At 36.2% G+C, this 15,906-nt stretch overlaps 1 protein-coding gene, 1 long non-coding RNA gene and 2 pseudogenes across 4 annotated transcripts in view; 2 read left to right on the top strand and 2 right to left on the bottom strand.

Annotated features, from left to right (window-relative positions):
- The window catches only part of LOC310719738 (B-cell receptor CD22-like), a 36,899-nt pseudogene extending 35,558 nt beyond the window's left edge, over positions 1–1,341 (top strand). The window contains exons 11-13 of the transcript XR_014538283.1: positions 211–264; positions 609–700; positions 1,319–1,341. The product of XR_014538283.1 is annotated as a B-cell receptor CD22-like (transcript). The remainder of the gene's footprint in view (positions 1–210; positions 265–608; positions 701–1,318) is intronic.
- Positions 1,342–3,548: 2,207 nt separating this feature from the next.
- LOC310719728 lies at positions 3,549–8,856 on the bottom strand (annotated as a pseudogene). The gene is made up of 7 exons (XR_014538282.1): positions 8,716–8,856; positions 7,892–8,260; positions 7,540–7,794; positions 5,122–5,490; positions 4,298–4,552; positions 4,089–4,188; positions 3,549–3,901 (listed from the first exon to the last, which is right to left on the bottom strand). The product of XR_014538282.1 is annotated as an uncharacterized misc_RNA (transcript).
- LOC310719742 lies at positions 8,302–10,434 on the top strand. Its single transcript, XR_014531564.1, has 3 exons — positions 8,302–8,510; positions 8,725–8,774; positions 10,179–10,434. It is a non-coding gene; the product is annotated as an uncharacterized lncRNA (long non-coding RNA).
- A 324-nt stretch (positions 10,435–10,758) lies between these two features.
- Positions 10,759–14,285, bottom strand: LOC310719734 (uncharacterized protein). Its single transcript, XM_083529737.1, has 7 exons — positions 14,176–14,285; positions 12,801–13,169; positions 12,202–12,456; positions 12,006–12,093; positions 11,845–11,899; positions 11,573–11,706; positions 10,759–11,417 (listed from the first exon to the last, which is right to left on the bottom strand). Exons 1-7 carry the CDS (start codon positions 14,210–14,212, stop codon positions 11,351–11,353), a joined length of 1,005 nt encoding a protein of 334 aa, XP_083385863.1. The 5' UTR covers positions 14,213–14,285; the 3' UTR covers positions 10,759–11,350.
- Between the last annotated feature and the right edge of the window lie 1,621 nt (positions 14,286–15,906).

Raw genomic sequence — 15,906 nt, 5'->3', positions numbered from 1 at the left:
AAACAATGTTTTAAAAAAACATGTCCCGTAATGAACTTTAAACAAGTCTCAGTATTTATTTATTTATTTATTTATTTATTTATTTATTTATTTATTTATTTATTTATTTATTTAACATCTACAGCATTCATCGTAATTTTTTTTTTTAATGTATGAGATCACAGTGTATTTTATGTCCATGTGCACTGTGTGTTTTTCTGCTTCTGTTAGGAGGAAACTTAAAGCCCCAGAAGAAAACGAGGGGAAAGTGGAGAGAAAACACAGGTATGACCTTTTTCATAGAAATGTGGTTTTAAGTATAAGACGTATTTAAAATGTTAAACCTTTATACATACAGTTGAGTACTTACATACTCTATGAGCTAATAATTGTCATTTCAGAAGATGTTATTAAATTTATATTTACATTTAGTGTCTTGGGTGTTTTTTTAATAACGACTTTACACAAATATACAATTAGAAGACCTTTTGTAGACAGAGTTGTAGTTTCACTGGAAGTGTATAGTAAATTCACTGCTAAAAGCTAACCGTCCACTGAAAATCAACACACTTAAACTTCCCACACTGCTGTACATTAGACCTGATGATGCAAACGTGATCTTTTCACAGAAAAAGCAACAGTTAAACCGAGTGCCTCAAGTTTCCGATGAAGAGGAAGTGACTTACGAATCTGTTCAAATAAACAAAGCAACAACCACAAGGTAAAAAAGTTGTATTCAATATTTAATAGATCATATGACTGGCTGATGTGGTATAAAATCATATCATGATAAATTAAATCACATCCTCCCCTGATAAGCTTCACCAGAGGCTGACTAGAGCTCCAAACCAAAGGCCAATAAGGCAGCCTGAGGTTTATGACAGGGCTTTTCATGACCTGCTTATGACTGACCCTGTCAAAGTCGACTCCTAATCCAAGCTTTTGCTATAGTCTTCCGAAGCAAAGTCCCTGTCAGAGGCCAGTGTGGGGGTCTCCCATATGCCTGCTGCCTTCCCATTCATGTTCCTGCTAGAACCCAGTTGTAAGGCCTCTCTTCCTGCGAAAGTATAATAGGGCAACCTCCTGCCAGATACTGATGTTATAGTGTCCCATGTATTGTTCCTGGCTCCTGACCTCAGCAATCCATTTCCAGCTACAGAAGATAGACATGGTTTGCCACAGGACCCAGCGTTTAGTGTGAACATTGTGCCCACAGAGGCTGAACCTCCTGTTGCATGTCTTTGTGATATGATATTACTGTCAAATCGCCCAGCTCTAATTGTTGTAGAACTGTAAACACGTATACTGTGGTAGCTGTGTTTTTCTCTCTCTTTCTAAGTTCACAGACCAGAGCACAGCGAACCCAAGATGTGGCAGATAAAGGAGGAGTGATTTATGCATCTGTGTGCATCAAACCCAACAAACCAACCAAACAGTAGGAATGAAACCCAAAAATGTCTTTTTAAATGGAATTGCTTTAATGTGTATGATGTGAAAGCAGCCATTGGAAAACAGTGTGTGAATCGATTTCCTCGTCAGACTCTCTTATATCTTTAAATGTGTTGTGTATAAACAGTCCAACATTCATCGTTTGTGGCTGATAATCAGGTTTGTGTGTAATTTTAGGTGTGTCCACGCTGAGCCGCAGGAGCAGGACGATTCTGTAATCTACAGCGCTGTGAACATCTGATGATGCTTCCACTCCTCATTCACCCACAGTGCAGATAAGTTTTATTTAGTCATCATTACAGCTGTGATTTTCTTTCCAGGAATAAACATATTATGGTTTGGGGTTTAATACCATGAAAAGTGTCAGTTGAATTGCAGTAAATATTCTGTTTGGAAGGACATTTAAAATTTATTTATTTTCTGCACATTTCTTGAACTTTGTGTCATTTTTAAGTAAAATGCTTTTTCTTCTGAGGGTGATCAAAGTCCTATTCAGACAGGTTTAGTTTTACAGGTGGAGATGGAGGTTGGATGGAGGTTTCACATTAAGGTTTACATTATATTCTTAATAGAGGTAGAATAATACACAATACACACATGTTGCACAATGATGCATACAAAGTGAAGACACATCTGTCTGTGTGATTTATACAGAGAACCTGTACCTGTGGGATTTTGTTTGGAATGAATAAAGATGTCCTCCAGCAGCATTACTTAAGTGTGGAAAACTAATCCTGTTTAAATACAGTGTCAGAAACAAGATTTTTCAGATGTTGATAGTTAAAAACTCCCTGAATTAAATATTAATGATCTAAAATCTCGTAACTGTCAAGCTGCCACTGTTTTTGAGCAAAATCTTTATTATTAGTTTAGTGTTTATGTGTAAAGTAAGATGTTTGCTGTGTAAAGTCTTGTGTTCATGCTGCAGGTGATTATTTTTGGCTGCTGTGTTTCACTAAATGTAGATAAATGCATCTTTTAGTCATTACACCAGATCCTGAATGTAGTTTGACTTTTCAGAAAATAAACGTATAAAGGGTTGAGTGTATCTTCATGTTTTTAAATTCTGAGAAATGTGTTGAGGTTTACTGAACATCCAGTGGTGGAAACCTGAACCTCTGTAAAGTCTGCAGTTTTCTATTTCTCCTCGTTTACTGAGCTGCTGTAATAAAACATCTCACTAATCAGACTACTCTGGATGTGAAATCATTCATTATTTCATTATTTCTATTATCAGTGTTTTAATCCTCATTCTTCTGAAAAAAAAGTCAACTGCTTTTTTATGTTAAACACAATTTTACTGTTTGAAAATTAAAATGTGAAACAAGTCTGATGAAGAAAAAAACTTTCCTGAGGCTGAAACTGTGAAAGCTGTGGTTTAAAAGTGTTTAATAAATAGGGCGTATACGCCGACAATTGAGTCTGTTTCAGGCTGTGTCGTTTTCATTTGTTTATCGGTTGTATTAAAATTATACACCACAAGTAATAATCTAATCTAATCTAATCTATTGAGCACGTCAGTGTTAAAGCAGCATGTAGTGCGTTCTGGTGAGTTGTGGCTCACATTAAGCACTGCTTCTAAAAGAATGAAAAATAGAAAACTTCTGATGTATATTTCAGGTTGTGCAGGAGAGTAGCTGTTGCTTGGAAGAAATCTCTGTAGACACCGTCTTTCTTGCAAACCAGGTTTATTTACAGAAGGTTCAGCATCTTGATACGAGCATCCAGGATTTGCTCGGAGGGGTTCAGAGCCAAACGAACCGTCCTCCCGATCTAACGTCCTGTCTCGTCTATATATATCTGAGCCGTTGCTATTGTCCGCATCTCAAAACATGCAAGATGTAAGTAAACTCATTTCTCCAGAATGTTTAGCATAAGGAACATCACCACATATGGACAGTAAGCATGTCTTGTTATACAGTCAGCTCGTAAGGACTTTCAAAAGCTGCACGTACGCCCTCCAACATAAACATTTCGCCCAGACTCTAATATAAACACTATGGGTCTTTCAAACATGCCTTATAGGGAAAAGATCTGATCTGCTTCCAGCAATACAGAATAAAGTCAAATACAGATACTACATATTTCAGATACTACATATTTAAGATATTACATATTTAAGATACTATACTTCTCAAATTTAGATGCAAAACATCCTAAAAAGCAGTAAACGATGAAGCGCAAAAGCATCACACAGGAAGTGTATATGCTGTTTAACAGTCTGTTTCAGAGGAAACTCAAGATGAAGACTGAGCTGAGCGTAAAGTGTGAACATCACGAGGTGCGATCGCCTAAGTGCATCTATACATTAGCATAGATCTCAAAATCATCCTCCTTCTGCTGGAAGTTAGCATAGATATCAGAATCGCCTTCCATCTCCTGGACATTAGCGTGAAGATCTGAATCATCCTTCTTCTGCTGAGTGTTATCGTGGACATCAGAATCGTTCTTCTGCTGCTCAGCGTGGACCCTCCTGCGATCACACAGACACTTGTTTATGAGATACAGCTGTTAATTGTGACTGTCAAACCACTCAGGGGAATGGGAGGAAAAAAATAAAGTTAGTTCCAGACTGGCTATGAGTGTGATGAGTGTCTCTGTGCAAACAGCAACACAACAGTGACGTGTCAAAATCATCGGATTTATGGAGTTTTTTTTACCTCCTGTTGTAAATCACAGCTCCTGAGATGCCTGAGACAATGAGACTCACTCCAGCAATCACACAAACTATAATCCAGATTGACCACCAAACAGGATTTTCTGGATTGTTAGATGATGAAAATAACAAAATTTAACTAAACACAAGTCACTTTATTTCCTTCAGTAATCACTCAAGACATTCAGGAATGTTGTGAGCAGACGGACTCACCCTCGACCTGAAGGCTGATGGTTTTAGATCCTGATGTCGTGTTGGTTCTCCAAGTGCAGGTGTAATTCCCAGAATCCCTCAGGGTCAGAGCAGGAAAGTGAAGAATGGCTACTGATTCAGGTAAGAGCTCGTTGTTCTTAGACCACACAAACTGTGAGGAACTTTGTGTGCAGTTCACATCACACGTCAGATTTAACGAGTCTCCTGGTTTAAAGGTTCCGTTTCCACTGAGTCTGATTAGTGACACCTTTAAATCTTTATCAGAGAGCAGGAAAGACTCCACATCAGTGACTCAGGACTGAAAGATTGTGTTAATAATTATAATACCGTCGCGTTCTAATGTTTCAACAAAACTCCATTGTTCTTACTCACAGAACTCTAAATGTATTATTGTATAATGAACATCAGCTAAGTGAGATTTCTTGATTAAACTAGAGCTGATCTTGGCATTGGATTCAGCAAGTTTACAGCAGGTAAAACAGCACTGTGTAAAGGTTTTAGGTAGATGTGGAAAACTGCTGTGAAGTGAAAATGCTGAAGAAAAAAGTGTTAATTTTTTTTTTATCAAATAAAAATATGGAAAGTAAATAAACAGAAGGGAAATCCACATCAATGTTTGCTGTGCCTTTGGATTCATTTCTTACACTCACACAAAGTCAGGGATTTTGTAGGATTAAAATCAGGTGTATGATTATCCAGTTATACCAAGCGGGTGCTAATGAGCACCAACTTCTAATCTATATTGAAATACAGGCATTAAATAAACCAGAAACATCACAGATAATAAATCATTTAGGATATTTATTTTAAATCCTAAAATGTACCTGTAACTTGTAGAGTAACTCCAGGGTCTCCTGTCCATTTTTCCACATCAGTTATAAATCTGAATTTATATTCTCCAGAATAACTGAATTATTCATGAACATTGTGGATTAATAAAGTACAGTCTGATTTGTCGTCTCCAGTGAACTCAAAGTCTGATTTGGTGTTTGATGCACTGTTATAAACATATGGAGGGTCATGACACTGATCTTTGTTTGAGTTCATTGAGCACCAAAGCTTTTGTTTCACCTGAATGGGATTTGATGTTGGATAATAATAACTACAGGGAATGGAGACACTGAATCCTCTCACAGCACAGATCTGATTATCAGGATATTTCACTCTCCAGTTACTGTCCTGAGTGAGAACATCTGCAAAATAAAAGTGTAAAAATGTCAATAAAAGTGTTAAATATTGTTTGGGTTAAAGACTAAAACAAAACTTTCTGTCAGCTGCGTTTCTCTTTTCTTTACAAAGAGCTTCACATGGATTTATTTGAATAATGATTATTGATTAATAAAACCAAAACCTTTTTAATCATTAGAAAAGTTCCATCAGGCAGTAATTAATAGATCATTAACCTTAGACTGTAAAATGTGTGTAAATGTATGATCCAGTAACGGAGCGAAACTGAGCGTAAACACTGCAACCTCAATCAACAACCAATACAAACTCTAAATAATAATTGTGTGTAAGATGATGTTTCACACCAGACAGCGAGAGCAGAATCAGAACCAAGTGCAGCATCTTCATCTCTTCTTCAGTAAGAACCTCACACACTCAATATTGTGTGTATGTGTGTGTGTGTATGTGTGTGTGTGTGTGTGTGTATACTCACTGACTTCTTAATGATACGTCACAAATAAATATTTCCTGAATTAAATGAATATACCCAATATATCTTCAAACTCATTAACCACAAGCGTTTTATGTGCTAAGAACGGAAGATGAGCAGAAGCAGCGTGCACTTTTACACTTCGCATACTTTTGTATATTCAGTGCACTTCTTTTTTGTGCACTATATGGACACTTGGCCATTATATAACTTTAAAGTACAGATGATCATGAGTAATGCACACAGGAGCATTCTGAGTCAATATCATGTGATTGTCTTTAAAAGAGTTTAACACTAGATAAATATGCACCAACAGGAAATAACACTGATGTGTGCTCATTATAGAGGGCTTACAGTGAAACAAAAATTATTTCTTCACCCCAAAGAAAAGGAGCCTGGAGAAGATTTGAGAGAGTGGACAAGGTTGAAAACCAGCACAGTAGAACAGATTAGAGTACTGCTCCACACAAAGCGAACTCAAGACTAAGCGTTTGAGCAACCCTGTAGGCAGCCCTTTAATAGGTCAGATACAGGTGGCGCTAAAGGCCTCTAATTACCGGGATCCCGCTCTTTGTCTCCCCCTGGTGGCAGGAAAACACATTGACACCTGCTTGTGCTTGTTTATCCCAATGTTTCTGTACGGTGGCCGAGAAGTGCAAAACAGATTAACAAATCCGAAAACAAAACAACAAATCCAAAAACAAATTAACAAATCCGAAAACACAACGAGTTATTAAATTGTCTTTTATACTAAAATATATATCATTTGGAGCCTTTTTCCTTCTTTTGTAAAATTATATTATAAAATACACTATGGGCTTATAATGAAGAAGACTAATATTTTATATACATTTAATTTACTTTATGTTTTGTATTGTGAACATCACACCAATCCTGAGATTCATGCTGCTGAGACTTACAATTATGTACGTTTATTAGTTTAGGTGCAATACATATTATAACATACTATATATACTGTATTTATTGTATATTGGGTTTTTTTTCATATGTGAAACTGCAGACAGCTTATTGTTATTGTAAATTGTCATAGAGAGCAAAACTGCTGTTCTCCTGCTATATGTTAGCGTAGATATTACAGGTGTCATTCTTCGGCTGTACGTTAGCGTAGATGTTACAGGTGTCATTCACCGGCTGTACGTTAGCGTAGATGTTACAGGTGTCTTTCACCGGCTGTACATCAGCGTCGATGTTAGAATCATCCTCCATCTGCTGCTCAGTGTGAACAAACCTGCAAATACACAGAAACCGGTTCATAAACCACAATACACACGTTAATCTCTGTTTTGAAGTGTTTGTCTCTGCAGCTTGAGACTGAGATGTTGCTCTCCAGCAGATTGTGAGTGTTTCAAACTGTATGGATTTTATTGTATAAAAATCAGCAGTTTCACCTCTTGTAAAGTATCACAGCTCCAGCGACTGAAGAGATCAAAATCACCCCAACTGTCACCAATACAATGATCCAGATGTTCCACTGATTTTCTCCTGTAGGAAATGAACTTATTATTATTATTATTATTAACTTCATTTTATGACATTCAGGAATGTTGTGAGCAGACGGACTCACCCTCGACCTGAAGGCTGATGGTTTTAAATCCTGATGTCGTGTTGGTTTTCCAAGTGCAGGTGTAATTCCCAGAATCCCTCAGGGTCAGAGCAGGAAAGTGAAGAACGGCTCCTGATTCAGGTAAGAGCTCGTTGTTCTTAGACCACACAAACTGTGAGGAACTTTGTGTGCAGTTCACATCACACGTCAGATTTAACGAGTCTCCTGATTTAAAGGTTCCGTTTCCACTGAGTCTGATTAGTGACACCTTTAAATCTTTATCAGAGAGCAGGAAAGACTCCACATCAGTGACTCAGGATTACACACACATAATAAATCATTTAGGATTTTTATTTTAATCAGTAAAATGTACCTGTAACTTGTAGAGTAACTCCAGGGTCTCCTGTCCATCTGCCATCAGTCACATCAGTTATAAATTTGAATTTATAGACTCCAGAATAACTGAACTGTACATTGTGGATTAATAAAGTACAGTCTGATTTGTCGTCTCCAGTGAACTCAAAGTCTGATTTGGTGTTTGATGAACTGTTATAAACATATGGAGGGTCATGACACTGATCTTTGTTTGAGTTCATTGAGCACCAAAGCTTTTGTTTCACCTGAATGGGATTTGATGTTGGATAATAATAACTACAGGGAATGGAGACACTGAATCCTCTCACAGCACAGATCTGATTATCAGGATAATTCACTCCCCAGTCACTATTCTGAGTGAGAACATCTGCAAAATAAAAGTGTAAAAATGTCAATAAAAGAGTTAAATATTGTTTGGGTTAAAGACTAAAACAAAAGGATAACGAGTGTGTTACTGTTTTTATTATTCTACATTACGCCACTAGAAAAAAAACGGTGTTATAAAGAAAGTGTGATTGTCTTTTAAAATAATAGTAAATTCTCATAAAACTTCTCCATTTTCTCTCACAATCACCTGATGAGCGTAACAGTGAGACATCAGGACACGGTGTCACAAGGTACAGGATTTCAAATATATTTAATATAATGACAGTTTAATCTTTCATAAGATTTCTGAAGGTTTTTTTTTCTATCCAGTGTCAATATTTTAATAAAACCACAGCCAATGGTTTATTCTTTACAAAAAATAAATAAAGAATAAGTTTCAGGTGTGAATCTGTATAACGATAAACAACTGAATACTAAATATATTTTATTTCATACCTGACACAGTGAGAAGAATCACCACCAAGTGCAGCATTTTTATCTCTTCTGTTCAGCAGGTGAGCAACACAGGTGTGTGTGTGTGTGTGTGTGTGTGTGTGTGTGTGTGTGTGTGTGTGTGTGTGTGTGTGTGTGTGTGTGTGTGTGTGTGTGTGTGTGTGAATCTAGTTAGCTCAGTCCTAAACAAATGGGAAGTGAGAACTAAATGTTGTTCCTAAAAAACATCTAAATGAAGAAGTTTACATACAAATTCAGTAACTTGTGATTCATGGTGAGACTAGGGAGCAGGTGGAGAAGATCCTGGAGAGGTGGAGGTACACGCTGGAGAGAAGGGGAATGAAAGTCAGTAAGAGTAAGACAGAGTACATGTGTGTGAATGAGAGGGAGGGCAGTGGAGGGGTGCGGTTGCAGGGAGAAGAGGTGGAGAAGGTGGAGGAGTTCAGGTACCTGGGGTCAACAGTGTAAAGTAATCGAGAGTGTGTTAGAGAAGTGAAGAAAAGAGTGCAGGCAGGGTGGAGTGGGTGGAGAAGAGTGATAGCAGGAGTGATTTGTGATAGAAGAGGATCTGTGAGAGTGAAAGGGAAAGTTTATAGGACTGTGGTGAGACCTGAGATGTTGTATGGATTAGAGACAGTGGCATTGAGTAAAAGACAGGAGGTGGAGCTGGAGGTAGCAGAGCTGAAGATGTTGAGGTGTTCGTTGGGAGTGACGACGATGGACAGGATTAGAAATGAGTTTATTAGAGGGACAGCGCGTGTAGGACGTTTTGGAGACAAGATGAGGGAGGTGAGATTGAGATGGTTTGGACATGTGCAGAGGAGGGACATGGGGTATATCGGTAGGAGAATGCTGAGGATGGAGCCACCAGGAAGGAGGAAAAGAGGAAGACCAAGGAGGAGGTTTATGGCTGTGGTGAGGGAAGACATGCAGGTAGGGGTATGGAGACGGAGAATCCGCTGTGGAGACCACTAATGGGAGAAGCCAAAAGAAGAAGAAAGAATTTATAACATAATAAATATCAAAGATTTAATGTGAAAGTTTAGACTTGTTCATAAAACGTCGGTTCTTTATGGGCTGCACTACATCATTTTCACCAGCAGAGGGACTCTAAACGAAGCTTTGTGAATAGAATACTTTTTTTATTTAATTAAACGCAAATATTAATTTATTAATAAAAATAATTAATTTAATAAAAATATTAGTTATAAGATGTCAAATTTCTGTTTTACATATTTTTACATATGGTTGCGTTGAAGATTCTGGTTTATTGTCAAAAAAACCTTGTTTTTTGGATTAAAAATGATTTGTCACTGTATCAGTTTTTCTTTAGAGAAAATTAAAAGCAGGGCTGAATTTTTTTTTTCCTGTTTTCAGTTTTCAATGACAAAAAGTAAAAGTAATTTTATTTAATAATATAATTAACTCTAAATACGCTGTATATCTGTGTTTCTGTTTGTAATTAGCAGCTTAGGAAGAAGCTGAAGAAGCAGCTCTGTGGGAAAAAGGACAGTAATAAAAAATGAAGGAAACCAAATGACACAAAATGTGGTTTAGTATTTTCTTTACTAAGACAAAAAAAATATCAAGTCTAAGAAATAAGATTTATTTACAGGAGAGTTAAAACATACAGTACACGACTCAGCAATAGTTCAGATGGGTTTCATTACTAATGCTGTCTGCTGCTGCTGCTGCTGTGAAAGAGACTGAGATCTGAGGAGATTTACAGATTCTCTTCTATTGAAATTATGGTTAATATTTGAGATGTTTCATGATGTGAGTTTCGTCTGAGAAACTAATGTTTACACTCTTCCATAAAAATCTAATAACATTTATTATTTACAACAAAAAAACAAAAAACAAAATCGGACTATTTTTAACGCATTTTAACTCAGATTTCTCGAGCAGTGATGCTCAATTTAGGACCCAAGGTGACCTTTGATTTGTCCCACGATATATGAGAACTGGAAAAAATGGCATTTAACATTTAACATAATATTTTTGTTGTATTTTTAAGTTGCAAAAAATGAAATGTAGAGAATGTAATTGAACTTTAGCACGCTTTATTATGGCGACATCGTGGCAGCGGAAAACAGAGACATGAGGATGTTGTCTAGTGTTTTGAAAGAATACACGATTTCTCATCATTTGGAAACAAAAATATTCTGCATCTGTTTTAAAGAACGCTGGCAAGAATATTTCCGTTTATGCAACATTGAATTTTGGTCCGCGGCCCCTTAAACAAGCACCTCTGCTTTAGAAAAAACAAGGCAGCATTATAACCTTGGGTTAACTGGGTTTCCTCTGGGTTCTCCAGTTTCCTCCTACAATTAAAAAAAAAACTTGCAGGCAGGATTCTACTGTAAACGGCTCCTTGGTGTGAATGAGTGTGTACACGGTTCCCTGCTATGGGTTGCGTCCCATCCGGGGGGTGAATTAAATCTATAATTGTAATATTTCTATTAAGGATCCTGGATCCACCATGAACCTGACCAGGATCAAGTGCAAACCAAGCAACTGTGGACACTTTATATGATATTAGTAAACCATAAAATGAAATCGATTTAGTTTTAACTGCCCAGACAGGAACTATGTACAGTCCTCATGATGACTGATGGGGTGAGAAATAAAAATAGGATCAGGGTTTTATGATGGCGCTGTAGATTACGTTCTCATCCTCCTCCGGTTGCTTGGTGTGTTTGTGCCTAAAACACAAGTCCCAAAACGTACGTTATTTGTTTTGAAGTGTTAAATGTCATATTGAACCTTATATCAATCCAATATATCACAAGTTTCCCAGACAGTTTGTACAGAATACCATGATTTAGATGATGTTATATGTGACTGAATAAACTCTTACCCTGGCTTTACTTTATTGTCTTTGACAAACACAGTGGCGTAAGTCACTTCCTCCTGGTGCCTTGTTTCATCATCCGCTTGAGCAACATGGTTTAGCTCTGGTTTTATCTGCATAGCATGTGTGGTTACTGAAACCTGTGAAATAAGAAGTACAAAATTACCATCATTACTTCTTAAACAAATACTGACACAAACTTATGTAAAACCTGTGCTGGAACACAGAAAACCCCAAACTGTCCAGTGTTGAGATGCGATTTTTTTTAGAGATCACACCTGTGTTTTCTCAGCACTTTTTCCATTGTTTTCTTCTTGACCTTTTACTCTCTTCCTAATGGAAGCAGAAAAGAACCCAATGTATGATCTTCTTTCTATTAAATACTGAAGTGTATCAGCAGTAATTCTCTCCCAGTTAAGTCACGTATTCCGAGTCTTACCTCCTGCGGTAAATTACAGCTGCCACGATCACCACGATCAGGACACCCATCACCAAAACGATGATCCAGATTGACCAATCAGCATCATCTTGAAAAGAAGTCAACGGAATTTAAAGTAGAAAGTCACTCACACATCGAAAATCAGGGAACTTATTAATATAAAAACTTCTAAAATGTTGTGAGCAGACGGACTCACCCTCGACCTGAAGGCTGATGGTTTTAGATCCTGATGTCGTGTTGGTTTTCCAAGTGCAGGCGTAATTCCCAGAATCCCTCAGGTTCAGAGCAGGAAAGTGAAGAACGGGTCCTGATGTATTTAACTGTATATTGTTCTTAGACCACAGGAACTGTGAGGAACTTTGTGTGCAGTTCACATCACACATCAGATTTAACGAGTCTCCTGGTTTAAAGGTTCCGTTTCCACTGAGTCTGATTAGTGACACCTTTAAATCTTTATCAGAGAGCAGGAAAGACTCCACATCAGTGACTCAGGACTGAAAGATTGTGTTAATAATTATAATACCGTCGCGTTCTAATGTATCAACAAAACTCCATTGTTCTTTATTTCTTCAACTGACTTCAAGAATGAATTGTGATCAGATCAGATCGGATTTTAGTTTAAATGATTTGTTCAAGTTTAATACCAGCTAATAAACAATAAATCTTTAAGTAATACATTTATTTGTTTATTTATTTATTTTACTTGATTTAAAATAGACTAGCAAGTTTAAAGATAAGAAAGTTCTACAGATGAAGGAGCAGTTTGGATTTTTATTTTAATCAATAAAAATGTACCTGTAACTTGTAGAGTAACTCCAGGTTTTCCTGTCCACATGCCAGTTATTACATCAGTTATAAATCTGAATCTGTATTCTCCAGAATAATTGAACTGTACATTGTGGATTAATAAAGTACAGTCTGATTTGTCGTCTCCAGTGAACTCAAAGTCTGATTTGGTGTTTGATGAACTGTTATAAACATATGGAGGATACTGACACACATCTGTGTTTGAGTTCATTGAGCACCAAAGCTTTTGTTTCACCTGAATGGGATTTGATGTTGGATAATAATAACTACAGGGAATGGAGACATTAAATCCTCTCACAGCACAGATTGGCTTTTGGTGATATGTCACACTATATTCCTTGGACTGAGGGAGAACACCTGAAAAAAAGTGATGAAAATATTTAATTAGAAAAAGAAAATTTAACACAAAAAATACAGACACCCATTAAATCTGGATGTTTTTTTATTAGACAGTGTATTTTGTATCTGTCCTGCCTGGATACACTGCTTTTCTTAATGATGCTGGGTGACTTTTAAAATCTGGAAACCAATCAGCAAATTGGGAAATCCTGCAGTCGTGTCAATCAAAATGAATAAAAGTCTGTCTAGAGTTTAGCTAAAATTCTACCTTTTTTTAAGAAATCATTGACAATTTGTTTAAAGCAAAGTGAAATTTTTCTTATGATGCATGACTACAGAATGTGGAGCTTAAACAAGTGGTTTTGAGAAATTCATTTCTGATCTGTAAAACACCCCGAAGCAACAAAGAAAAACTGTAACACAACATACCTCCAGTGCAGAACAGCTGTCTGTATAACTGTTCACATTTTATACAATACACATTTGCTCTTATTGAGATCACTATTATGATTTCTGTATATTCTACCACCCCAGAAGTCAACTGAACGTGTCACTAAGTTTATTTTAGTTTATGCAAGGTATGTTTGTTGTCATCAAATATTGTTCCTAAAACTTTTCATTTTATTAAAATGGTCAAATTTGATTGGTGGTTAATTGTTTTCTAAATGACTGACATGAATTTATTTATTTTATATCCAATTGAATCAAATGCCTTTATTACAATTCATTCCTGGCCACATCACACCAGTGAGTTTAAACCACATCAACCACTCTGCTGCATTTGAGTTACTCTTAGCTGGTAAAGTTTCACAAGGAAGCAATATTTCCTAATATTTACTGATTTACTGATGTTTAAGTAGAAGCAGTTCAGAACACATTCATTCTCTTTTTTTCATATTCTTTGTCAGACACAAATTTTATAATGAATTATTTGAAGTACTAAATAAAAATATCCACTAACAGAACATACAGGTGGAAACTTTAAAAGTTAAAACTAAGAAAAAAAAAAACAAGTGTTTCATACCAGACAGCATGAGCATTAATAAGTAGAGCGTCTTCATCACTCCTTCAGAAAACCAGACAGTAGCTTTGCTTTCCACGAGTCTTTAACTCTAACTGGTTTTCTAACTCTGAGGTAAGTGAGAAGTGAAAGCAGTTCCTGGAAAAAAAAGCTTTATTACAACAGAGATGTGGCTGTAAGAGTTATTTTCAGTGTCCATGTCCAGTCCATGACAAGTCACTGTTCCATTTTTGTAAAGTATCATAATAACATCAGGGGGAGAAACTCATCCTGATTTCCAAATCTTGAATTTCCAATTTTATTTATTAGTTATTCTCATTTATACAACAACTTTTTTTTTTTTTTTTTTTTAGTAAAAAAAGCTACAGCTGCTATTTAGGTTTGCTGTCGCTTTCACTAAGATGAAGAAACAGCAACTATATTCTGATGAAGATATCAGATCACTTCATCGTTTAGTGTTCGATTTTTCTTTATTATTTATTTGATTAGTTTTCTTCGTCCTGCATCTCATATTTCTCATATATCTTTCTCTCTAACACCCCATTATGAGGTTTTATTGATTGCTGCGGACCAACATACGCCATACATACACACTTCAAAAATCTTCAAGAGCAAAATGACTAAATATACATTTTTGTCCTTTTTACTGTATAGAATGGTAGAGTAGAGTAGAGTAGAGTAGAGTAGATTAGAGTAGAGTAGAGTAGAGTAGAGTAGAGTAGAGTAGATTAGAGTAGAGTAGAGTAGAGTAGAGTAGAGTAGATTAGAGTAGAGTAGAGTAGATTAGAGTAGAGTAGAGTAGAGTAGAGTAGAGTAGAGTAGATTAGAGTAGATTAGAGTAGAGTAGAGTAGATTAGATTAGATTAGAGTAGAGTAGAGTAGAGTAGAGTAGATTAGAGTAGATTAGAGTAGAGTAGAGTAGATTAGATTAGATTAGAGTAGAGTAGAGTAGAGTAGATTAGAGTAGAGTAGAGTAGATTAGAGTAGAGTAGAGTAGAGTAGAGTAGATTAGAGTAGAGTAGAGTAGAGTAGAGTAGAGTAGAGTAGAGTAGATTAGAGTAGAGTAGAGTAGAGTAGAGTAGATTAGATTAGAGTAGAGTAGAGTAGATTAGAGTAGAGTAGAGTAGATTAGAGTAGAGTAGAGTAGAGTAGAGTAGAGTAGAGTAGATTAGATTAGAGTAGAGTAGAGTAGAGTAGATTAGATTAGAGTAGAGTAGAGTAGATTAGAGTAGAGTAGATTAGATTAGAGTAGAGTAGAGTAGAGTAGAGTAGATTAGATTAGAGTAGAGTAGATTAGATTAGATTAGAGTAGAGTAGAGTAGAGTAGAGTAGAGTAGAGTAGATTAGATTAGAGTAGAGTAGATTAGAGTAGAGTAGATTAGAGTAGAGTAGAGTAGAGTAGAGTAGATTAGATTAGAGTAGAGTAGAGTAGAGTAGAGTAGAGTAGATTAGATTAGAGTAGAGTAGAGTAGAGTAGAGTAGAGTAGAGTAGAGTAGATTAGAGTAGAGTAGAGTAGTATATTATAGTGTTGTATAATACAGTATAGTATTTAGTTGAATACTTTATTTCTATATAGTAGAGTATAGTAGAGTATAGTAGAGTATAGTAGAATAAATTGTTGTATAGTATAGAGTAGAGTATAGAATAGGATAGGATAGTACAGTATATTGATCTATAGTAGAGTATATTATAGTATAGTATATTGTTCTATAGTGTAGTATAGTAGAGTATAT

Source organism: Silurus aristotelis (genome assembly GCF_946808225.1).
Source record: "Silurus aristotelis genome assembly, chromosome: 25".
NCBI classification, from domain to species: Eukaryota; Metazoa; Chordata; class Actinopteri; order Siluriformes; family Siluridae; genus Silurus; species Silurus aristotelis.
Note: the sequence above shows the minus strand (reverse complement) of the source record. Positions and strands in the feature narration are given on the sequence as shown.